Consider the following 23,981-nt stretch of genomic DNA (forward strand, 5'->3'; position numbering starts at 1 on the left):
CAGGAAACTAAAAAGATTTGGCATGGGTCCTGAGATCCTCAAAAGGTTCTACAGCTGCAACATCAAGAGCATCCTGACTGGTTGCATCACAGCCTGGTACGGCAACTGCTCGGCTTCTGACCGCAAGGCACTACAGAGGGTAGTGCGTATGGCCCAGTACATCACTGGGGCTAAGCTGCCTGCCATCCAGGACCTCTACAGCAGGCGGTGTCAGAAGGCCCTAAAAATTGTCAAAGACCCCAGCCACCCCAGTCATAGACTGTTCTCTCTACCACCGCATGGCAAGCGGTACCGGAGTGCCATGTCTAGGACAAAAAGGCTTCTCAACAGTTTTTACCTCCAAGCCATAAGACTCCTGAACAGGTAATCAAATGGCTACCCCCGGACTATTGCATTGTGTGCCCCTCCCCAACCCCTCTTTTTACGCTGCTACTACTCTCTGTTTATCATATATGCATAGTCACTTTAACTTTACATTCATGTACATACTACCTCAACTGGGCCGACCAACCAGTGCTCCCGCACAGTGGCTAACCGGGCTTTCTGCATTGTGTCCCACCCACCACCCGCCAACTCCTCTTTTACGCTACTGCTACTCTCTGTTCATCATATATGCATAGTCACTTTAACCATATCTACATGTTCATACTACCTCAATCAGCCTGACTAACCGGTGTCTGTATGTAGCCTCGCTACTTTTATAGCCTCGTTACTGTATATAGCCTGTATTTTTACTGTTGTTTTATTTCTTTACCTACCTATTGTTCACCTAATACATTTTTTGCACTATTGGTTAGAGCCTGTAAGTAAGCATTTCACTGTAAAAGTCTACACCTGTTGTGTTAAGCGCAAACTTTGATTTGATTTGTTAATAATGAACATTTATGCCTAATTAGCCATTCAAAGGACAAGAATATTACCGTGACAATGTTGCAGACTACTTCTATTATTTTAGTCCCTGCCAGCCCTCATACAGACTCCATGAACACAGTAACAGGTGTCATTCTTTAGTTTTGTTTGTTTGTTTGTTATTTTGATATCTGACATAAATGGCGTAAGACTGCTAGGTTGTATTGCTATGTTTTCAATGGTTGTCTTCAAGCTAGGCTACACGTGCAGGTGAGGTAGGTTACAGTAGGCTATTCTGTGAACTGTGAAATTGTGCCTGTTGTGTTGCTGCCTAAAACGGACAATATATTTTCATTATTTTAAAGCAGAACTGTCTTTTCTTTAGTACTGCCTTGGGGTAGGGGGCCTAACCTGTCTTAGGTATTGTGATGTATTGCAGGTGGATGCTCCATGCTATTAACCACATAATCTGAGTGAGTTCTTTTTTTACGTTTCACCCTATACTATTAGGAAAGATGACACTAATACTAAGTACAGTGGTGAGGTTAAATGTGTTGGGCAATACAGACACAGCTCTGGTTGTTACGCAACCTCCCAAGGTTGATGTGAGAAAAACCCTACAAAAACAGCTATTTTCTACCTGTTACACTTAGTTAAATCTTTGCGATGTGCAATTCAGTCAACATGCTCTGTTTGAATGAATATTTCTAAAGGCTTTCCCAAAAAACCTTCCCAATTAAATGCTGACTGCAAAGAATGCCTCCTGGCAGAATGATATTGTGATGATTTGTATCAATGGAAGGGCACTTGTTTTTCAAACTCTGCCATCGCATGTACTCTGTAGGCCAACATTGTTGTACAGTTGGCCTACAGAAACACCGCTAGCCAAACTGTCTCTTGATAGGTGCACAACTGAATTAAAGGGCAACTACACCCTCCCCCACAAAAATTCCCAAACATCAAAAATGGTTTCCTGATATTGTTTAAGAGCATTGTTGTGGACGAAGGACATCACATTTTTGTATTTAATTAATAGATTATTTTAAAGCTGAAAAAACTATAGGAAAACATAGAATTTTGAAACAGGGTGCTTTCCTTTGCCAGACGGGCCGTTTGATCTGAGTATAACCATTTCTCCAGGCACCACTACACCGCTGGATGTAACCAAAATGGATTTACTACAAACATGCAACTGAAATAAACCTAACTGGGCCAAGAGCATTTATTCTGATCATGTGACCATAGTCATGGCCCTATCATTTTTCTGGTGGTCAGAAGATACTCTTGACCCTTACCATAACTCCTACCTGTAGTTACGATGGAGCTCCATGACCCTCTCCTCCAGCTCTCGCGTCTGATTGGGTGCGAAGCGGAAGTCGCTGACGTAGTCGGGACCGTGGTCATCGGTGTCATAGTCTCCCAGCTCAGCCTGCACGGCGTAGGAACCCAGCAGGGCGTGGGTCACGAAGGAGCAGGGCAGACGGCCTGACAACATGTCATCTCTCAGCTGAAGACACAGGTAGTACCTGTCATAAAAGAGGGAGAGAGAGACAGAGAGAGCGAGAGAGACAGAGAGAGAGAGAGAGAGGGGGGGGGCAAGACAGGGGGAAAGGGACTAGTTCAAATAAGGTCTCACCAAAGGCAAGCTCCAATAAAAATGTTGAGGAGTTAATCCATAACAGCCAGTGGAACTCCAAATGTAGCTAAACCTCTAAATAGAGTATGTTTTTGAATCCTTTGCAGTGAAATGTGCCCTGTAAATGATTACAATCTTAAAAAGTATTTCTGTACAAACGTTTGTTGTTTGACAGAGATAGTTCAATGTGAGAACTGATAAGTATGAGAGACTTTGCGTGCTGCCAGTTTATATGTATGTACAGTATGTGTATGTGTATATAAAACAGTATGTGAGAATGCTATGGGGGCCTCTTCACACTGCCCTGCTGTACAACAGTACCTGGTGATGTCCTCTGTCAACTGGGAGGGGTCTGGAGGGTAGAACTTGACAGAGAAGGCAAAGTGCCAGGGAGCAGCTGAGGAGCGACACAGGAGATGTGATGAGTTTACTCCCCATGTGGACTGGACATGTATCACAGAGGTGTGAGTGACACACATGCAATGATAACAGTAATAATAATAACAACAACAATAATAATAATAGTAATAATTAGGAGGGTGCTTATATTTGTCCTATTTCACACATGTACAAGTGTGTATTAAAACGCATGTGGGAATTGGAATTGTGCGTATTCCAACTCCCCCAGAGACACCCTCGGAGAGTGGGGTCACATGTATGACAGTCATAAAATCACCATAACATGTGTCACAATAAAGATCTATTTGTGTCAACAGGCTCCAACAACAGCATAGTAATACACTTATGTTAAACAAACTCATTATATCATCTTGCATAATGAGACTAAAGCTTCTCATTCTACTGCATAAGTATTTAGCAGATTCCATATACAAACAGTATATAATTAAGCAATAAGGCCACGAGAGGTGTGGTATATGGTCATTATTCCACGGCTAAGGGCTGTTTTTAGGTACGAAGCAACAGGTGCCTGGATGCAGCCCTTAGCCATGGTATAATGGCCATATACCACAAACCCGAGGTGCCTAATAGCTATTATAAATTGGTTACCAACGTAATTAGACCAGTAAATAGCATTATTTTGTCATACCCACTGTATACGGTCTGATATACCACGGCTTTCAGCCTATCAGCATTCAGGACTCGAACCATGATGTGTGTGCTGCGTGTGGGCCGAGGATACTCACTGCGCATCTGCTTCTTGATCTCCTTGGAGGGGTCCAACCAATTCTGAAAGACATATAGGAGAGCCAGAAGGAATTCCCAGGGGTCTGTGAGAGACATGGCTAATGCACACCCTGTTGCCACACACTCATTCACCCTGCAGCTCTAATTGCAGATGGTGATTCTAGTGAAAGCATTTGCATATGGTTCAAAAGAAGGAGGAGGAGAGGGATGCAGGAGGAACCCTCCCCCATTGAGACTTTCAGCATGAGGAGATGAGAGTGGCAGGCCCAGCATCTGTTTGCCCATTGTGACAGAAAATTACCACCGGCCAGTTAATATCCTATCAGCTTGTATCACACCAGATCTGTACAATGACATTATTCAGCATGAGAGGCGCTGTTTCTGACAGATACTCCTCCTGCTGCCTTGTGTTAATAAAACGTCCTCCTTCAATGCACACCCTCGTGTCCCTTGTGAAATCTCTCAGATCATTCCCTGCCCTTTGACAATGTGTACTGTTAATGTAGTTGAACAGGAAGAGTGAATACGCCTATTGCATGGTTAATAACGCAGGCAGCCGTATGCCGAACCACAAACAGTGAGCTTCCCAGCATCCCGAGCCTGAGTGGCATATCCCAGCTGCTGAGTAAGGCTGAAAGCTTTTTTGGCAGTCACTATCACTTCTGCCAGAGTGAAATCAGGAGTGGAAAAGGTTGAAACAGCACAGCAGTCCCCAACATCTTCTTTGGAAAAGCACAAGTGTTCCTGCCAACTTCAGAACACACAACCTGAAAAATAGACACACCTGCAAAAATACACACTAATAAACTGAGATCCAACCACAAACTCTCTCTCTTTCTCTTTCTCTTTCACACACACACACACACACACACACACACACACACACACACACACACACACACACACACACACACACACACACACACACACACACACACACACACACACACACACACACACACACACACACACACACACACACACACACACACACACACACACACACACACACACACACACACACCCCGGGTGAGGTCCATTTACATTTTAGTTATTTAGCAGATGCTCTCCTCCAGAGCGAATTACAGTGCATTCATCTTAAGATAGCTAGGTGAGTAAAGCACATATCTTAGTCGTAGTAAGTACAGTCGTGGCCAAACGTTTTGAGAATGACACAAATATTAATTTTCACAAAGTCTGCTGCCTCGGTGTCTTTAGATATTTTTGTCAGATGTTACTATGGAATACTGAAGTATAATTACAATCATTTCATAAGTGTCAAAGGCTTTTATTGACAATTACATGAAGTTGATGCAAAGAGTCAATATTTGCAGTGTTGACCCTTCTTTTTCAAGACCTCTGCAATCCGCCCTGGCATGCTGTCAATTAACTTCTGGGCCACATCCTGACTGATGGCAGCCCATTCTTGCATAATCAATGCTTGGAGTTTGTCAGAATTTGTGGGTTTTTGTTTGTCCACCCGCCTCTTGAGGATTGACCACAAGTTCTCAATGGGATTAAGGTCTGGGGAGTTTCCTGGCCATGGACCCAAAATATCGATGTTTTGTTCCCCGAGCCACTTAGTTATCACTTTTGCCTTATGGCAAGGTGCTCTATCATGCTGGAAAAGGCATTGTTCGTCACCAAACTGTTCCTGGATGGTAGGGAGAAGTTCCTCTCGGAAGATGTGTTGGTACCATTCTTTATTATGGGTCCATGTGTTCTTAGGCAAAATTGTGAGTGAGCCCACTCCCTTGGCTGAGAAGCAACCCCACACATGAATGGTTTCAGGATGCTTTACTGTTGGCATGACACAGGACTGATGGTAGCGCTCACCTTGTCTTCTCCGGACAAGCTTTTTTCCGGATGCCCCAAACAATTGGAAAGGGGATTCATCAGAGAAAATGACTTTACCCCAGTCCTCAGCAGTCCAATCCCTGTACCTTTTGCAGAATATCAGTCTGTCCCTGATGTTTTTCCTGGAGAGAAGTGGCTTCTTTGCTGCCCTTCTTGACACCAGGCCATCCTCCAAAAGTCTTTGCCTCACTGTGCGTGCAGATGCACTCACACCTGCTGCCATACCTGAGCAAGCTCTGTACTGGTGGTGCCCCGATCCCGCCGCTGAATCAACTTTAGGAGACGGTTCTGGCGCTTGCTGGACTTTCTTGGGCGCCCTGAAGCCTTCTTCACAACAATTGAACCGCTCTCCTTGAAGTTCTTGATGATCCAATAAATGGTTGATTTAGGTGCAATATCCTTGCCTATGAAGCCATTTTTGTGCAAAGCAATGATGACAGCACATGTTTCGTTTCAGGTAACCATGGTTGACAGAGGAAGAACAATGATTCCAAGCACCACCTACCTTTTGAAGCTTCCAGTCTGTTATTCAAACTCAATCAGCATGACAGAGTGATATCCAGACTTGTCCTCATCAACACTCACACCTGTGTTAACGAGAGAATCACTGACATGATGTCAACTGGTCCTTTTGTGGCAGGGCTGAAATGCAGTGGAAATGTTTTTGGGGGATTCAGTTCATTTGCATGGCAAAGAGGGACTTTGCAATTAATTGCAATTCATCTGATCACTCTTCATAACGTTCTGGAGTATATGCAAATTGCCATCATACAAACTGAGGCAGCAGACTGTGAAAATTAATATTTGTGTAATTCTCAAAACATTTGGCCACGACTGTACATTTTTCCTCAATAAATAAGTTATCAGCAAAGTCAGAGCTAGTAGGAAAAGGGGGGGGGACTGACATGACTAGACTGACAAGACTGACATGTCTTATTTCAGATTCTCTTTGAAGTGTTTCAGACATTTCAGGGTTTTGGACATTTTCAGAAAATTGGCAGGGACTCCGCTGTCCTAGCATCAGGGGGAAGCTGGTTCAACCATTGGGGTACTAGGGCAGAGAAAAGCTTTGGTCCTCCAGTGTTAAATCAGTGTGCTAAACACATTAATGAGCAGCAGTAATTTATTATCCATCTAACGTCGGCCTGGGCCAAAGACCATTCAATTACGAAAAAGGCCCTGGGTCTTTTGTCTCCTCTCTGTAGAGCACTCCATCAGGAATAACAACTGTTCTCACTGTTCTGCTACAAGGACACTGCAGTCATAGTTCACAAAGCAATCATAAACACAATTAATGTTCTCCCAAATGGTGTGGAGATAATATTCTCAAAGAGAGGCAGAGAGGAGTGTCTGAGAACCCAGCTAGTACATCATGTTCTGAGAACCATGTTTCTTAGAGCTTGGTGAAAGCCTGGTTATCCTAGGGTTATTTTGCATACAATCTTCCCATAACGCTCTGGGAATGGTTTCAGAATAGTTACTTGGCTTTGGAACATTCTCAGCACATTTAAAGCTGCAATATGTAACTTTTCGGGGACCCGTCCAAATTCACATAGAAATGTGTGTTACAGATTAAAAAAAACAGAGCAGCGGGAAGAGGTTGGAGGGACGCCATGTGCGACTGACGTGTTTTCTGTTTGCTCCCGCAGTATTCTTAAAGTTTATGTAAATTTTGCAGCAGAACTGTATTTATTTTCAAATATTAGTTTGGTGATCCCTTTCCGTAAAAACCAAGACTACTTTGCTTTCAATGACTTTGAGAAAACCCGGCCCACAAGACCCACTCTCATCACCGCCCTCTCCTGAGTCTGAGGGCCCGGGGACTCACACTTTACCCTGGGGTGCAGCAATGAACATTCGAGGCCATCAAACTACAACACTCTGAGATAGTTGAAAAGAAAACAGAGGTAGTTGCTACGATTGAGGGCCGAATACAGGAGGTTTCTGATACTTTAAAAGCAGATCTAACCATCCTGCGGAACGAGACGGTGCCAGCAATCACATCACTCAAAACAACAACAGAGTTGCACACTACAACGATTGCAGCACTGGAGATCTCCGCTACCAATGTCTCAGACTTAACCACCTCCCTGGAGGCTGACATGAAACGCCTGGCTGCGGATTTGAAAAAGGTGCAGGAGAGTTGTGTGAGTTTAGAGGGATTCTTTCACCGCAATAACCTGAGACTGGTATCGGTCCCAGAGTCAGCGGAAATGCCTCGCGCCATGGATTTAGTTTCTGGGCTGCTGAAGGATGTTCTTGCCTTGGATGAGAAGCCCCTGATTGATCGTGCCCACCGGTCGCTGTGCCCAAAGCCCCGGGATGGTGAGAGGCCCCGTGACATAATTCTTCGAGTGCACTTTTTCCATGAGAAGATGGAGATTCTCCGACGAGCCCGCAATACCACTCTGAGCTTTCAAGGACAGAGCTCCCCCATCTACCAGGACTACTCCCCCACTGTTTCCAGGCAGCGTGCAGCTTTCGGGCAGGCCAAATGACTACTACGGGACCATCCAGGTGTGAAGTATGGACTGCGATTCACGGCCCATTTATGGCTATCTCATGATGGTAAAGACTACACATTTGAGTCTCCGGATGAGGCTATGGCTCACATTCAACATCACATCAAGAAGTCTTGAACTTGCTTATAGATCAGCAACTGTTGCTTGCGAACTGTGGATAATCGGGACTGTGGGTTTAGGTTTAACACCGCATTCTCATAGACATACTGTGTGAAGAGAACATGTTCTATTTTGTTACGGGCGTCGTATAGAGGAGACCAAGGCACAGCGTGTAGAGTGCTCATTGTTATATATTTTAATGAAAACGAACACTAGACAAAATAACAAAATGACAGCCAACAGTACCGTCAGGTTAACAAACTAAACAGAAAGCAACTACCCACATAGAAAACCCCCAACTTAAATATGATCTCCAATTAGAGACAACACTAAACAGCTTCCTCTAATTGGAGATCATCCCAAAACTCAACATAGAAATAGAAAAACAAGAACTAAACATAGAAACAAAAAACAGACCGCCCACCCATATCACACCCTGACCTAACTACACAGAGAAAACCCAGCTCTCATAGGTCAGAGCGTGACATATTTAGGCTTGTACCTCGTTTGGGGAGGTACTGTCTGGGATGGGAGGAGGAGGTTGGGGGAGGAAGGAGGTTGAATTGTTCAGTTCTAATGTTGTCATTCAGTCTTTTTAGTTTTTTTTCTGTACTTTTTCCAAAAATCTTGTACCGTACATTATTACTCTACTACTTTTTGGGTACTCATTGCTTTTCCACTCTATGCTCAAATGACAGGGTTGTATAACGGGAGTGCTCAGGGTGGCCGAGATAATATGATCAAGTACATTTAGTGGAACATCAAAGGGGTTAACAATCCTGTGAAGCGTAAGAGGGTGCTAACACACTTAAAGGGTTTGAATGCAAATGTTGCATTCTACAAGAGACTCACTTGAGGACTGGTGAGCATTTTAGGATGCGTAGGGACTGGGTTGGTCAAGTGTTCCACTCTAACTTTCATAGTAAATCAAGAGGTGCTGCCATTTTGGTTGATAAATCTACTCACTTTGTAGCTTCTGAGGTTGTTGCTGATCCTAAGTGACGATACGTCATAGTAACCGGTAAACTGTTTTCTACCCCTCTTGTTTTGGCTAGTGTTTATGCTCCCAATTGGGATGACACAAGTTTAATTTCTTCCTTTTTATCTGCTATACCCAATTTAGATTCTCATTTGTTGATTTTAGGGGGGGATTTCAACTGTACAATGTCCCCAGTTCTTGACAAGTCCTCACAAAGAACTACAGGCCCATTTAAAGTGCCCTACTTATTCAATCTTTTCTTCAGAAATATGCTATGTGTGAGGCCTGGCGTTTCCTACACCCTACAGATAGACAGTATTCCTTTTATTCTCATGTTCATCAAACATACTCCCGCATTGATTACTTCTTTTTGGACAAAAAACTTCTGCCTAACCTTCGGCGGTGTACTTACAAGAGTATTGTTATTTCTGATCATTTACCATTAGTGCTTGAACTAGAGTTTCCCCAGCGACCTCCTATGTGTTATCAATGGCGGCTTAACCCCATTTTACTCTCAGATAAGGAGTTTGTCAATTTCATTTCTTCTGAAATCACCTTATTCCTAGAAACTAATTCAACGCCAGGTATGTCCTGCTCTACCATATGGGAGTCTCTCAAAGTATACCTATGTGGCCAAATTATTTGTTATACAGCCAACCAAAACAAAGTTCGCTCTCAGCAACTTCGGGACCTGAGCGAATCCATAGCCACATTGGATTGCATAAAGAGCGCCAACTACTCCAATCTGAATTTGATGAGCTTTCTACCAGGCAAGCTGAACAGTTACTCTTGCGAGCTCAATACAGAGTGTATGAACAAGGCGACAAGGCCAGTAAACACCTTCCACATCAGATCCGTAAATCTGAGGCCTCACGTTTAATCCCACAAATAAGGACCCTGTCTGGTGCCACCACAGTTATACATAAAGAGATCAATGATCAATTCAAAAATGTTAGTCTTCGCTATACACCTCTGAATCTCCTCAAGACCCTTTGCTGATTGATTCATTCTTTAATGGCTTGAATATGCCTTCAATTGATACAGACTCCCATGACTGTCTAGAAGAACAATTTACACTGCAACAGCAGTGTCCGCAATGAAAAGTGGTAAATCACCGGGTCCGGACGGTTTTCCAACCAAATTTTACAGGATGTTTTCTGGTCTGCTTTGCCCATTCTTGTCTCGATTATTTGCAGAGTGCCTTAATACGTCAAAGCTACCGCCTAGTCTTTGAGGTATTAAGGCTTCAATTTCATTACTATTAAAGAAAAACAAAGACCCCCTGGAATGTGGATCCTATCGCCCAATCTCGCTTTTAAACTGTGATTACAAAATCCTAGCCAAGCTTTTAGCAATTTGTATGGAAGGCTCGCTGCACCAAGTAATACACTCAGACCAGACTGGCTTTGTGAGATATAGGCATTTGTTTTTCAATATTAGACGCCTTACGATTATACTGTACTCCCCAGCGTTGGGGGACCAGGAGATGGTGGTCTCACTTGATGCGGAAAAAGCTTTTGACCGCATTGAGTGGAACTACCTAACAGCTGCCCTTTATAGATTTGGTGTACGGACTAACAACTTGTCCTCTGACTATTTTCCCATGCACCGTGGATCCGTACAGGGTTGTCCACTCTCCCCATTGTTGTTTGCTTTGTCAATCGAGCCTCTCGCCATTGCACTATGCTCTAATGATGCCATTCAAGGTATAATCAGCACGGGCTTAGAGCAGAAAGTCTCGCTATATGCTGACGACCTCCTTTTGTTTATCTCCAACCCTGATACCTCATTGCCACGTGCCTTATCTGTTCTTAAAAAGTTTGGATCAATCTCAGGGTACAAGCTGAATCTAGGCAAGAGTGAGCTTTTTCCTCTAAATAAGGCTGCTTTAAAGTGCTCTTTTACAAGTTTTCGGTTCAGGATTGTCCGGGATCAATTAACCTATGTGGGAGTTAAAGTGAAACGGAAATATTCAAATTTGTTTCAGGAAAATGTTGTATGCTCGAGCAGACAGTTTGAAACAATCTTATTGGAAGGATTAATGTCATTAAAATGAATGTGTTGCCCAAATGTTTATATTATTTCAATGTTTACCCATTTTTATTCCAAAATCTTTTTTTAATTCACTGGATCAAATATTCATGTATTTTATGTGGGATGACAAGGTACCACGGATTGGTAGAAAACATTTACAGAAGCCTAAGGCATTGGGTGGTTTAGCTCTACCAAATTTTCAGACATACTATTGGGCTGCAAATTTCAGAGCCCTTCTGTACTGGCTGCAGACTGATCCTACTGGCCCTAGACCACTCGGTCCAGATGGAGTCTGAATAGTGTAAACCTGCTGCACTTTCTTCTGTGTTGTGCTCATCTCTCCCAGTGTCCCTAGGCAAAAGGTGTGTCAACCCAATTGTAAAGCAGTCTCTTAAAATGTGGAATCAGTTCCATTTAGCCTTTAGCCTCCAAGGCTTTTCTCTATCAGGCCCAATCAATCAGAACATTTAATTTCCTCCATCTTTGAATGATGGGGCTTTTGCTATCTGGCACTCACTAGGCCTCTCCTCACTAGCCCAATTATTCTTTGATGATACATTTGCCTCTTTTGCTCAGCTACAGGAAAAGTTCAAGTTCCCCCAATCCCACTTTTTCCGCTATATCCAGACTAGGAACTTTGTCAGAGCTAACACACCTGAATTTCCCCATAGGCCTGCGAATACAGCTATAGAGAGCATCTTTGAGCTGAACAAGCTTCCTAGGGGCGCAATTTCAGATGTATATGCAATCATTAATGATTTACAGAACCCTTCTTTGGTCCCTTAAAAAACTTGATGGGAAAAGGATTTGGGGGAGGAACTTGGGGAAGACACCTGGGAATCTGTGCTGCACAGGGTGCATTCGTTCTCTTTTAGCACTAGACACAGCCTCATTCAATTCAAAGTGGTTGACTGTATCCACTGGTCCGGGGACAAACTTGGAAGAATATTCTCTAATTTTGATCCTACCTGTGTCAGATGTAAAACGGAATCAGCCACACTGTTGCATATGTTTTGGGGCTGTCATAAACTGTCAGGTTTCTGGGAATTAATATTTAAATGTTTCTCTGACATATATGACACTGTTATAGATCCGTCTCCCCTTACAGCCCTTTTTGGAGTACTGCCCATAGGTACCCCTCTGTCAAGAATCTAGTTGGACACTGTTGCTTATACAACTATTTTAGCTAGACAGCTAATACTACAGAACTGGAAGATGGCAGCTCCCCCATCTTATAAAAATTGGGTGAGAGATGTGTTGTGCTCTCTGAAACTAGAAAAAATGTAATTCAATACACGTGGGAACCCCAAACTGTTTTATGAGGTTTGGACTCCATTCCGGTCTTACTTTAAACAGTCCATCCACTGATGGCATTCATATTAAAACAAAAATAAGTCTGTATTTGACTCCCCTGTGACTTAAGGGTTGGATTAGCATTTCTTTCAGTTTTTTGGGGGGAGGGGGGGCATTAAGGTTGATGATGTGCTTATTGATTGTGACCTGCAGATAACGTGTTCAACTTGCACGGTCAGAGACTAAAATGTGAGCTTGTTTTGCCCTGGTTTTTTTTACATTTTGTTCACGCTTACATAAAATGATTATTAGTATTTTTTCTTTTAAAGCATTGTAAACTTTATTTTGGTCCATTGGATGGTCGGTCTGTGGCCATGACTGTCTGTGAGTGGTTGCATTTCTCCACCCCTATCATATGACTGTTTACAGGAACAATGTTGAGGTGTTTGCTCTGTCCCTGTACCACAGATTGCCCTTTAACCTTTGTAGCCTTCTGCCCGGTGTGTTTAACTTGTCTAAAGTATGGTATCTTTAAAGCAATTGTTTTGTTGTTGTCTTTTTTGTAGTTGAGTATATTATTTATATTGTTTTGTGTTGTCTTGTGTATAAAACTGGAGAAACAGAGTTTTCAAAAGAAATGTGTGTTATAGGGCTGTCATTCCCATTGAAAGGAAGTCTAAGAAAAGGTAGATCTGTTCTATGTGTGCTATTTCTATGCTTCCCATTCTTAAGTTTCGTTTTGGCGTTAAAAAGTTGAAAATACAATATTTTTGGTTATGGAAAAAGTATTTCACAGCAGTTTAGATGGTACAATGATTATCTACACTATGATTCCTTGTTTTGTCACATAAACTGGAATTAGGCAAACTAATAGAATATTTGCAACCATGAAATGGCGAAGGATTCTGCATAAGTGCATCTTTAAGGAAATTGACAAAATAACATTATTTTCTTGTTATGTCATTACTTTAACAGAACGTTTCCTAAAAGTTCAAACATAGTTACCTTGAATTACATTTTTGGTAATGGTTCTAGGCACTGGTGCATCACTGTTTCTCTGGACCCCCAGCAAGGTCGGAGTTCGATGCAACAGCATACTAATCAGCTACCATTTTTCTTTATATATATAAAAAATAATTCAACTGGTGTACTTCAGAGTAACATTTCCTACAAGTTCCCTCATGGTTCTATTTAAAGTCATGTTCTCAAATTGTTCCAAGAACATTAAGAAAACTTCGCATAAAAAAATCACAAGAAAACTTTTGTAACATACAGTACATTCCCTTCTCAGCATCAACTAAATACCCTCTATCTTATTGTGTTTAGTTTTCTTAATGATCTTAATGAGTGCTTGTTTCCTTTGAAATTGGGTCTGTTTAAATAGACTAAAATGAACAGCTTTGTATGAATACAAAAAAAACATGGCATGCTTTCTCCATCCTTGAATCTCAGTGATTTATTGTGCCACAATAAAAATAAATGTATTTGCATGATTAATGCCTAAGCAAATCAAATTCATTTCCATGTATCTTATCTGTGCTTGGAGTTCAAAACAATTAACCTGAGCTAGCAGTGTCCCTGCAATCTAAAATTGTACGTTCCCAGAACAGGCAAAATGTTCACTTCTGTTTTCAGAACATTTAAAAAAAAATACGTTAAGTTTTACCGGTCAGGAAACGTATGACTTCGTTCCCAGAACCAATGGGAAACCAAAAACGTATATTCCCACAACTTCAAATGAACCATGGAATGTGCTAGCTGGGAAGGACATTTTAATCACATCTTGTTTGGCTGAGAGTCACTGAGGACCCAAGACAATATAGGCTACCATGAGATAAGCCTGAAATTGAAGAGGAGACCTACCTGCTCTCAGAGGTACCTATGCTGTGAAAATAACATCTTTCAGCATTTACTGTGTTTACCTCTATTGTTTCATACTCTCTCCACATAAACACACATGCGCATGCATGCACGCACGCACGCACGCACACACGCACACGCACACACACACACACACACACACACACACACAATTGATTATCATCTCCAGACAGAACTGGCTCCAAAACTTCAACTGCTTGTGACAAATCAGGTCACAACATGATGTTCTGTAAATGCTACAATTTTTAAAAATTGCTTTGGTACACTACATGACCAAAGGTATGTGGACACCTGCTCGTCGAACGTCTCATTCCAAAATCATGGGCATTAATATGGAATTGGTCCCCCCTTTGCTGCTATAATAGCTTCCACTCTTCTGGGAAGGCTTTCCACTAGATGTTGGAGCATTGCTGCGGGGACTGTTGGGCGATTAGGCCTGGCTCGCAGTTGGCGTTCCAATTCATCCCAAAGGTTTTCGATTGGGTTTAGGTCAGGGCTCTGAGCAGGCCAGTAAAGTTCTTCCACACCGATCTCGACAAACCATTTCTGTATGAACCTCGCCTCGCAACGTCATGCTGAAACAGGAAAGGGCCTTCCCCAAACTGTTGCCACAACGTTGGAAGCACAGAATCTTCTAGAATGTCATTGTATGTTGTAACGTTAAGATTTCCCTTCACTGGAACTAAGGGGCCTAGCCCGAACCATGAAAAATAGCCCCAGATCATTATTCTTCCTCCATCAAACTTTACAGTTGGCACTATGCATTCGGGCAGGTAGCATTCTCCTGGCATCCACCAAACCCAGATTTGTCCATCGGACTGCCAGATGGTGAAGAGTGATTCATCACTCCAGAGAATTTGTTTCCAATGCTCCAGAGTCCAATGGTGGCGAGCTTTACACCACTCCAGCCGACGCTTGGCATTGCGCATGGTAATCTTATGCTTGTGTGCGGCTGCTTGGCTATGGAAACCAATTTCATGAAGCTCCTGACGAACAGTTATTGTGCGGACATTGCTTCCAGAAGCAGTTTGGAACTCGGTAGTGAGTGTCGCAACCGAGGATAGACTATTTGTATGCGCTACACACTTCAGCACTTGGCGGTCCCGTTCTGTGAGCTTGTGTGGCCTACCATTTCGCAGCTGAGCCATTGTTGCTCCTAGACATTTCCACTTCACAATGAAAGCACTTACAGTTGACCGGGGAAGCTCTAGCAGGGCAGAAATTTTACAAACTGATTTGTTGGAAAGGTGGCATGTTATGACGGTGCCACATTGAAAGTCACTGAGCTCTTCAGTAAGGCCATTCTACTGCCAATGTTTGTCATGGAGATTGCATAGCTGTGTGCTCGATTTTATACACACGTCAGGAATGGGTATGGCTGAAATAGCCGAATCCATACATTTTAAGGGGTGTCCACATACTTTGTATATATAATGTATATAGTGTAATTCACCTATTACAAACAGCCTATGTGAATGCAGCCGATCACACAACTGTCTTACCAAAATAATGCAAACTAAATGCTGAAAGTAGTAACCTAGTTATTCATGAATGCAAACAAAATGGCTTAATAGCAGTTTGGCTTAGAATTCCAACAACTGCGAATGCGAACAAATGAATGCGAACAGAACAAAACAGTGGTACCAAGTCGTACAGTAGGCCTAGTAAACAAAATATCTGATCGATAAAGGCATGCCAGAATCTATATTTAGGCTAGTTAAATTAACAGTAAGCAAACGCAGTAAACAAAAAGCAAATTGCGATCCAAATAACCAAAACATAGCCTACAGCCTACTACAGTTTGGTGCAGCCATGCGCACCTGTTTTACCAAATAAATAGGCTTATATGTCCCCTTCAGAAACACATTGTGATGTGGCAAAATACCCGGGTCGCGCATTCGATATGCTAATAGAATTTAAGGAGCCTTGTTTTCAGATTAGCCTTGTTAAAATCCCCAGCTACAATAAATGCAGCCTCAGGATATGTGGTTTCCAGTTTACATAGTCCAATGAAGTTCTTTCAGGGTCGTTGAGGTGTCTGCTTGGGGGGGGGGGGATGTACACGACTGTGATTATAATCGAAGAGAATTCTCTTGGTAGCACCATGGACAATGCCCTACACACTAAAGCAAAATGTTGATAAAAACCAACCAGCTAGATTGATGCTTACCTTTTCAGAGGAGTTGGAGCCTCCTTGATGCTCTGTGGAACTTCCTGAGTAATCGATCATTACATTCTCCCCGACATCTTCTTGTAAGATCCCCCTCAAATGCCCGTTGGATTAGTTGAGCTTTCCTCAGGTGTAGCATGCTTCTTCAGTCCTGGCCCAGCAAGTTTGTAACGTCCAATGTCCCCCTCAGTGGTTGCTGGTTTGAAACAAGGGACTCAATCATGTCCACAATCGCCAACAAATGTCTTGCCAGCTGCCCATCGTTAAGACGTGTTGACACCTCAGTATAGCACTTCGATCTTGTTTTTCTTTCCACAGTGCAGTGCATTTCAAATGCACTTCCCTTGATGCATGCCTAGCAAATCTTTGGTGCTATCAGTAGCATGCTTCCAGTTAGAATACCCAGGTTGGTTGAAAGTCTTGTCTGCGTTAGCATTGGACCCAATAAAGAACTTTCGACATGGGAAACAAAATACTGCACCTGCAGTAATCATGTATTCCAGCCACTCTCTTCCCATAAACCAGTCGTTATTAACCTGTTAGGGCTAGGGGGCAGCATTTGCTCGTCTGGATAAAAAAAATGTACCCGATTTAATCTGGTTACTAATCCTACCCAGTAACTAGAATATGCATATACTTATTATATATGGATAGAAAACACTCTAAAGTTTCTAAAACTGTTTGAATGGTGTCTGTGAGTATAACAGAACTCATTTGGCAGGCAAAACCCTGAGACATTTTCTGACAGGAAGTGGATACCTGATGTGTTGTATTACCTTTAAACCTATCCCATTGAAAAACACAGGGGCTGAGGAATATTTTGGCACTTCCTATTGCTTCCACTAGATGTCACCAGCCTTTACAAAGTGTTTTGAGTCTTCTGGAGGGAGATCTGACCGAACAAGAGCCATGGAACGATGATGTCCCATTAGACACCTGGAGCGCGAGTTCATGTTGGGTACCCTCGTTCCAATACGTTATAAAAGAGTATGCATTCGTCCACCTTGAATATTATTCATGTTCTGGTTAAAAAAGGCCCTAATGATTTATGCTATACAACGTTTGACATGTTTGAACGAACGTAAATATATTTTTTCCCCTCGTTCATGACGAGAAGTCCGGCTGGCTTAGATCATGTGCTAACAAGACGGAGATTTTTGGACATAAATGATGAGCTTTTTTGAACAAAACTACATTCGTTATGGACCTGTGATACCTGGAAGTGACATCTGATGAAGAGAATCAAAGGTAATGGATTATTTACATAGTATTTTCGATTTTAGATCTCCCCAACATGACGTCTAGTCTGTATCGCAACGCGTATTTTTCTGGGCGCAGTGCTCAGATTATTGCAAAGTGTGATTTCCCAGTAAGGTTATTTTTAAATCTGGCAAGTTGATTGCGTTCAAGAGATGTAAATCTATAATTCTTTAAATGACAATATAATATTTTACCAATGTTTTCTAATTTTAATTATTTAATTTGTGACGCTGACTTGACTGCCGGTTATTGGAGGGAAACGATTTCCTCAACATCAATGCCATAGTAAAACGCTGTTTTTGGATATAAATATGAACTTGATAGAACTAAAAATGCATGCATTGTCTAACATAATGTCCTAGGAGTGTCATCTGATGGAGATTGTAAAAGGTTAGTGCATCATTTTAGCTGGTTTTATGGTTTTGGTGACCCTGTCTTTGACTTGACAAAACATTACACACAACTCTTGTAAATGTACTGTCCTAACATACTCTAAATTTATGCTTTCGCCGTAAAACCTTTTTGAAATCGTAAAACGTGGTTAGATTAAGGAGATGTTTATCTTTCAAAGGGTGTAAAATAGTTGTATGTTTGAAAAATTTGAATTTTGACATTTATTTGGATTCAAATTTGCCGCTCTTGAAATGCACCTGCTGTTGATGGAGTGCACCACGGGTGGCACGCTAGCGTCCCACCTAGCCCATAGAGGTTAAATGAACGTTTTTGGACAGAAACCTGTGGCTAGGGTAGGATTCTAGGCTACAGTCAATGTCTTGATAGAACTTCAGTAGCGTTTTTCTCAAAAAGAATGGCGCAGGCAGATAGGTCTGCAGTGCTTCTAGCTCTTAGGAAACTTTGCAGAATTTCGCTTTTTTATATGTTATTTCCTACATTATTAGCCCAGACTATTTTTTGTGCCATTACATACAGGGAAGAACTTTTGGATATCAGAGCTGCGGTAACTCACCAGCATTATGACCAGGAATACGGATTTCCCGAATTGGATCCTTTGTTCGTACCCCCCAGGGCAATTGAACTGATTCCAGAGGCTGATCCAAAACACCGCCGGCTGAGGAGAGGTTCTCAGAGTGGCTTTCTAGTCCGACTCAGGAGGTGCGCACCCCACCCACTACTTCCGAGTATATTACTTGCTAATGTTCAGTCTCTGGATAATAAAGTTGATGAGCTCAGGGCGAGGATTTCCTTCCAGAGAAACATCAGGGACTGTTTCACGGAAACTCTGTTTCACGGAAACATGGCTCTCTCAGGATATACTGTCTTAGTCTGTACAGCCAGTTGGGTTCTCAGTTCATCGCGCAGAAAGCAATAAATATCTCTCCGGGAAGAAGAGTGGCGGGGGTGTTTGTTTCATGATTAACTACTCATGGTGTGATTGTGATAACATACAGGATCTCAAGTCCTTTTGTTCACCCGACCTAAAACACCTCACAATCAAATGCCGACCTTATTACCTCCCAAGATAATTCTCTTCGGTTATATTCACAGCCGTGTATATCCCCATCAAGCCTATACCACAACGGCCCTCAAAGAACTTCACTGGATATCCTGAGGCCGCATTTATTGTAGCTGGCGATTTTAACAAAGCAAATTTGTTAAAAATGCTACCAACGTTCTATCAACACATTGACTATAGTTCTCGTGCTGCTAAAACACTCGACCACTGCCCTCCCTCGCCCTCCCTTCAGCAAATCTGATCACGACTCCATTTTGCTCCTCCCTTCCTATAGGCAGAAACTCAAACAGGAAGTACCCATGCTAAGGACTATTCAACGCTGGTCTGACCAATTGGAATCCACGCTTCAACATTGTTTTGATCACGTGGACTGGGATATGTTCCGGGTAGCCTCTGAGAATAACATTGACGAAAATACTGATACGGTGACTGAGTGTATAGGAGACGTTGCACCCACTGTGACTATTAAAATCTACCCTAACCAGAAACTGTGGATAGATGGCAGCATTTGCACAAAAGTGAAAGTGTGAACCATCGCATTTAACCATGGCAAGGTGACTGGGAATATGGCCAAGTACAAACAGTGTAGTTATTCCCTCCATAAGGCAATCAAACAGGCAAAACGTCAGTATCGAGACAAAGTGGAGTCGCAATTCAACAGCTCAGACACGAGATGTATGTGGCAGGGTCTACAGACAATGATGGACTACAAAGGGAAAACCAGCCACATCGCAGACACCGAAGTCTTGCTTCCGGACAAGCTAAACACCTTCTTTGCCCGCTTTGAAGATAACAGTGCCACCGACACAGCACGCTATCAAGGACTGTGGGCTCTACTTCTCCGTGGCTGTCTGAGTAAGACATTTAAGCATGCTAACCCTCGAACGGCTGCCTACCCAGACGGCATCCCTAGCCGCATCCTCCAGCTGGCTGGAGTGTTTACGAACATATTCAATCTCTCTCTATCCCAGTCTGCTGTCCCCACATGCTTCAAGATGTCCACCATTGTTCCTGTACCCAAGAAATAAAGGTAACTGAACTAAATGACCATCGCCCGTAGCTCTCACTTCTATCATCATGAAGTGCTTTGAGAGACTAGTCAAGGATCATATCACCTCTACCTTACCTGACACTCTAAACCCACTTCAATTTGCTTACCGCCCCCTTAGATCGACAGACGATGCAGTCGCCATCGCACTGCCCTATCCCATCTGGACAAGAGGAATAACTATGTAAGAATGCTGTTCATTGACTATAGCTAAGCATTCAACACCATAGTACCCTCCAAGCTCATCATTAAGCTCAAGGCCCTGGGTCTGAACCCCACCCTGTGCAACTGGGTCCTGGACTTCCTGACGGGCCGCTCCAAGGTGGTGAAGGTAGGAAACAACACCTCCACTTCGCTGATCCTCAACACTGGGGCCCCACAAGGATTCGTGCTCAGCCCCCTCCTGTACTCCCTGTTCACCCATGACTACGTGGCCATGCACGCTTCCAACTCAATCATCAAGTTTGCAGACGACACTACAGTGGTAGGCCTGATTAACAACAACAACGACAAGACAACCTACAAGGAGGAGGTGAATGCCCTGGGAGTGTGGTGCCAGGAAAATAGTCTCTCACCCAACATTAGTAAAACAAAGGAGCTGATCGTGGACTTCAGGAAACAGCAGAGGGAGCACCCCCCTATCCACAAGACCGCAGTGGAGAAGGTGGAAAGCTTAAAGTTCCTCAGCGTACACATCACGGACAAACTGAAATGGTCCACCCACACAGACAGTGTGGTGATGAAGGCGCAACAGCGCCTCTTCAACCTCAGGAGGCTGAAGAAATTTGGCTTGGTACCTAAAACCCTCAACTTTTACAGATGCACAATTGAGAGCATCCTGTTGGGCTGTATCACCGCCTGGTACGGCACCTGCACCGCCCGTAACCTCAGGGCTCTCCAGAGAGTGGTGCGGTCTGCCCAACGCATCACCGGGGGCAAAATACCTGCCCTCCAGGACACCTACAGCACCCAATGTCACAGGAAGGCCAAAAAGATCATCAAGGACAACAATTACCCGAGCCACTGTCTGTTCACCCGCTATCCTCCAGAAGCTAAGGTCCCTACAGGTGCATCAAAGCTGGGACTGAGAGACTGAAAAGCAGCTTCTATCTCAAGGCCATCAGACTGTTAAATAGCCATCACTAGCACATTAGAGGCTGCTTCCCTATATACATAGACTGGCCACTTTAAAAATTGAACACTAGTTACTTTAATAATGTTTACATATTTTGCGTTACTCATCTCACATATATATATATACTGTATTCTATCCTATTCTACTGTATCTTAATCTATGTCGCTCTGACATTGCTCGCACAAATATTTATATATTCTTAATTCCATACCTTTACTTTAGATTTGTGTGTATTGTTGTGAAATTGTTAGATATTCCTTGTTAGATATTACTGCACTGTTGGAGCTACAAACACAAGCATTTCACTACACCCGCAATAACATCTGCTAAACATGCGTATGTGACAAATACAATTTGATTTAACCTGGGCTGGCTCCTCTGTTTCAAGATCATCAGAAACAGTCGGTGGAGGGGGCTGTGGAGCCATTATCCTGATGGTGCTTGTGGAAGGGTGGGGAGGATCTGCACGTGGAGCTAGCTAGAGCTCAACAGGCATCATCGCTGCTGGGCTTGGCAGCTGGCCTCGGTGGTTTGATGCTGCTGCTGCTCATTGCTCTCCTTCTCCTTTTGGCTTTGCTTGGGTACGTTGGCGAAGCCAATTTCCGATATCCATCATGGCAGATTACCTGGTTCAAGGTTGGTAAATAGGCTAAGGCTAATACCCAGGAGTTGGAACCGGTTCAGGGAACAGAACCAAAAACCGTAAAAGAACAATGTTTTTCAAGGAACAGAAACAGAAACAAAAGTCATCAAAACTGTTCCGGAACAGAACCGTTATTTTAAAAGCATGGGAACTGGTTAGTAACATTATTTTACATTCTAGGCCTTTTTTTCTAGTCCCACAAAGAAACGCAACAAAGCGCCTATGCAAAGCTCTGACTCTGTCACTGAGAAACTTATTCTAGTGTCTGCCTGCCAGCCAGCTGAAAATCTTTGCCGGTGTGTGTGTGTTTAGGCCATCTGCCCCTCCCTCCTCCGAAGCATAGGCTACTGTACTGACGTTACAAGCGTGATTCAGAAGATATTGAATGGATTAACGTTTTCAACACTAGTTAAGGATACTATAGGCCTAGTTATCACGTTTTATGTTGGATTTATAAACTACAAAAAGATAAGACGTGTTTTTCAGGTGCAGATGTGCACACAAGCTTGTTAGCTAGCTACCTCAAAAGACATTAAACGTTCCTTAATAGAAGCCGCTACTCCTAGGTATAATTCTGTGAACTTAATTCAGATAATTCATGTCATAATAAGATGTCCAGCACTTCAAGCCTCCTCCTCAACCCGCTCCCCCTCAACAGATTTTGCAACAACCTTGTCACTCAATCATTTGGTCTTTTTTGCTATTTTTATATAGGGACATTAAACTTAAACTGAGGGGGCACAAGTTTCAATTGAGGGGGCAAAGCCCTCTTTTGCCCCCTCATGGAGCTGGGCCTGCATTACATACCTTGCCTGGGGTTGAGGTGTACAGAGGTAGGGTATACCTAAAACACACATTTAGAGTGCCATGTTTTCACCATCTCCAGTTTAGGGCGCCATGTTTTCTGATGTTTCCTCCTCCTGCTATTGTCATCTGTTATTATGATTTTTCTGAAGACAGTATTTCATGAGAGGAAGAAGGGGGGAGAAAGAGAGCGGGGGAGGAAAGGAGGGAAAAAGAGCAGGAGTGGTAAATTAATGGTCACAGCGGCTCCATGACAAGGCACTGACCTTTTGGCTTTCTGCATCGCTGTACGTCAGGCCAAAGTAGTCCTTCTCCAGCAGGTTGAGGTGCTCACACACCATGTCCAGCAGGGCCTGTCCTTTGCAGTGCTTCTGTAGAAACACACACACAAACACACGTGCCACAAATAAAGTGTTATTTAATCAAGGGTCAGGTGATTTCTGACCATGTGACCTGGTCTCACTGATTAAAGCATTACGGCACCCCTTACAAAAATGTACCATGGTACTACTATGGTACTTTCATTCATACCATGGTACTATTATGGTCACTTCACTTATACCATGGTATAGTCTGAATCATGATGGTACTACAATGGTACTGCCATTATACCTAAATATTACCATGGTACTGCATAATTTATACCATGGTATAAATATGAATCATGGAAATGTACCATGGTTTTAGCTTTCAAGTATGATGTTACTGCCATGCACCTAAATAATACCATGGTATTGCATCATTAATACCATGGTAGACGTGGATCCTGAAAATACCATGGTTTTAACCGGCATCCTACATTATACCATGATAACTCACAATTAGGATAAATGGTACCAATAATTATCAAATGGTACCATCTTTATTAATTGTCTGTTACCATAGCACAATGGCAGTATAATACATTAAATAAACCCCCCAAGGTCAAAAGAGTTTGCTTGGTATTATATTGATGATTTTATATACCAGTATGGGAAAGTTTTTGATAAAGTCAGAGGCAGGCTAGTATTGTTGGTCCAAATGTGTCTGTAACATCAAAGAAAAGGGAAATAGGGGTTATACTTTCTGTATTAATAGTACTGTTTTTTTGCTCATCTTTGGGTTCCCTTTTTTGCCAACCTAAAATGTGGGAGAATGTAAGATATATGGTA

The 23,981-nt window shown here is 42.8% G+C and overlaps 1 protein-coding gene across 4 annotated transcripts in view; it reads right to left on the reverse strand.

Moving 5' to 3' along the window:
• LOC106565726 (band 4.1-like protein 1) overlaps positions 1-23,981 on the reverse strand; it is a 199,305-nt gene that overhangs the window by 53,655 nt on the left and 121,669 nt on the right. For all 4 annotated transcript variants that reach the window (XM_045691842.1, XM_045691843.1, XM_045691841.1 and 1 more), the window contains 4 exons: positions 23,097-23,201; positions 3,631-3,673; positions 2,807-2,882; positions 2,157-2,375 (listed from right to left, as the gene is read on the reverse strand). In XM_045691842.1, the coding sequence (XP_045547798.1) occupies positions 2,157-2,375; positions 2,807-2,882; positions 3,631-3,673; positions 23,097-23,201 (443 nt within the window). The remainder of the gene's footprint in view (positions 1-2,156; positions 2,376-2,806; positions 2,883-3,630; positions 3,674-23,096; positions 23,202-23,981) is intronic.

This window comes from Salmo salar, chromosome ssa12 (genome assembly GCF_905237065.1).
Source record: "Salmo salar chromosome ssa12, Ssal_v3.1, whole genome shotgun sequence".
Classification (NCBI taxonomy): Eukaryota; Metazoa; Chordata; class Actinopteri; order Salmoniformes; family Salmonidae; genus Salmo; species Salmo salar.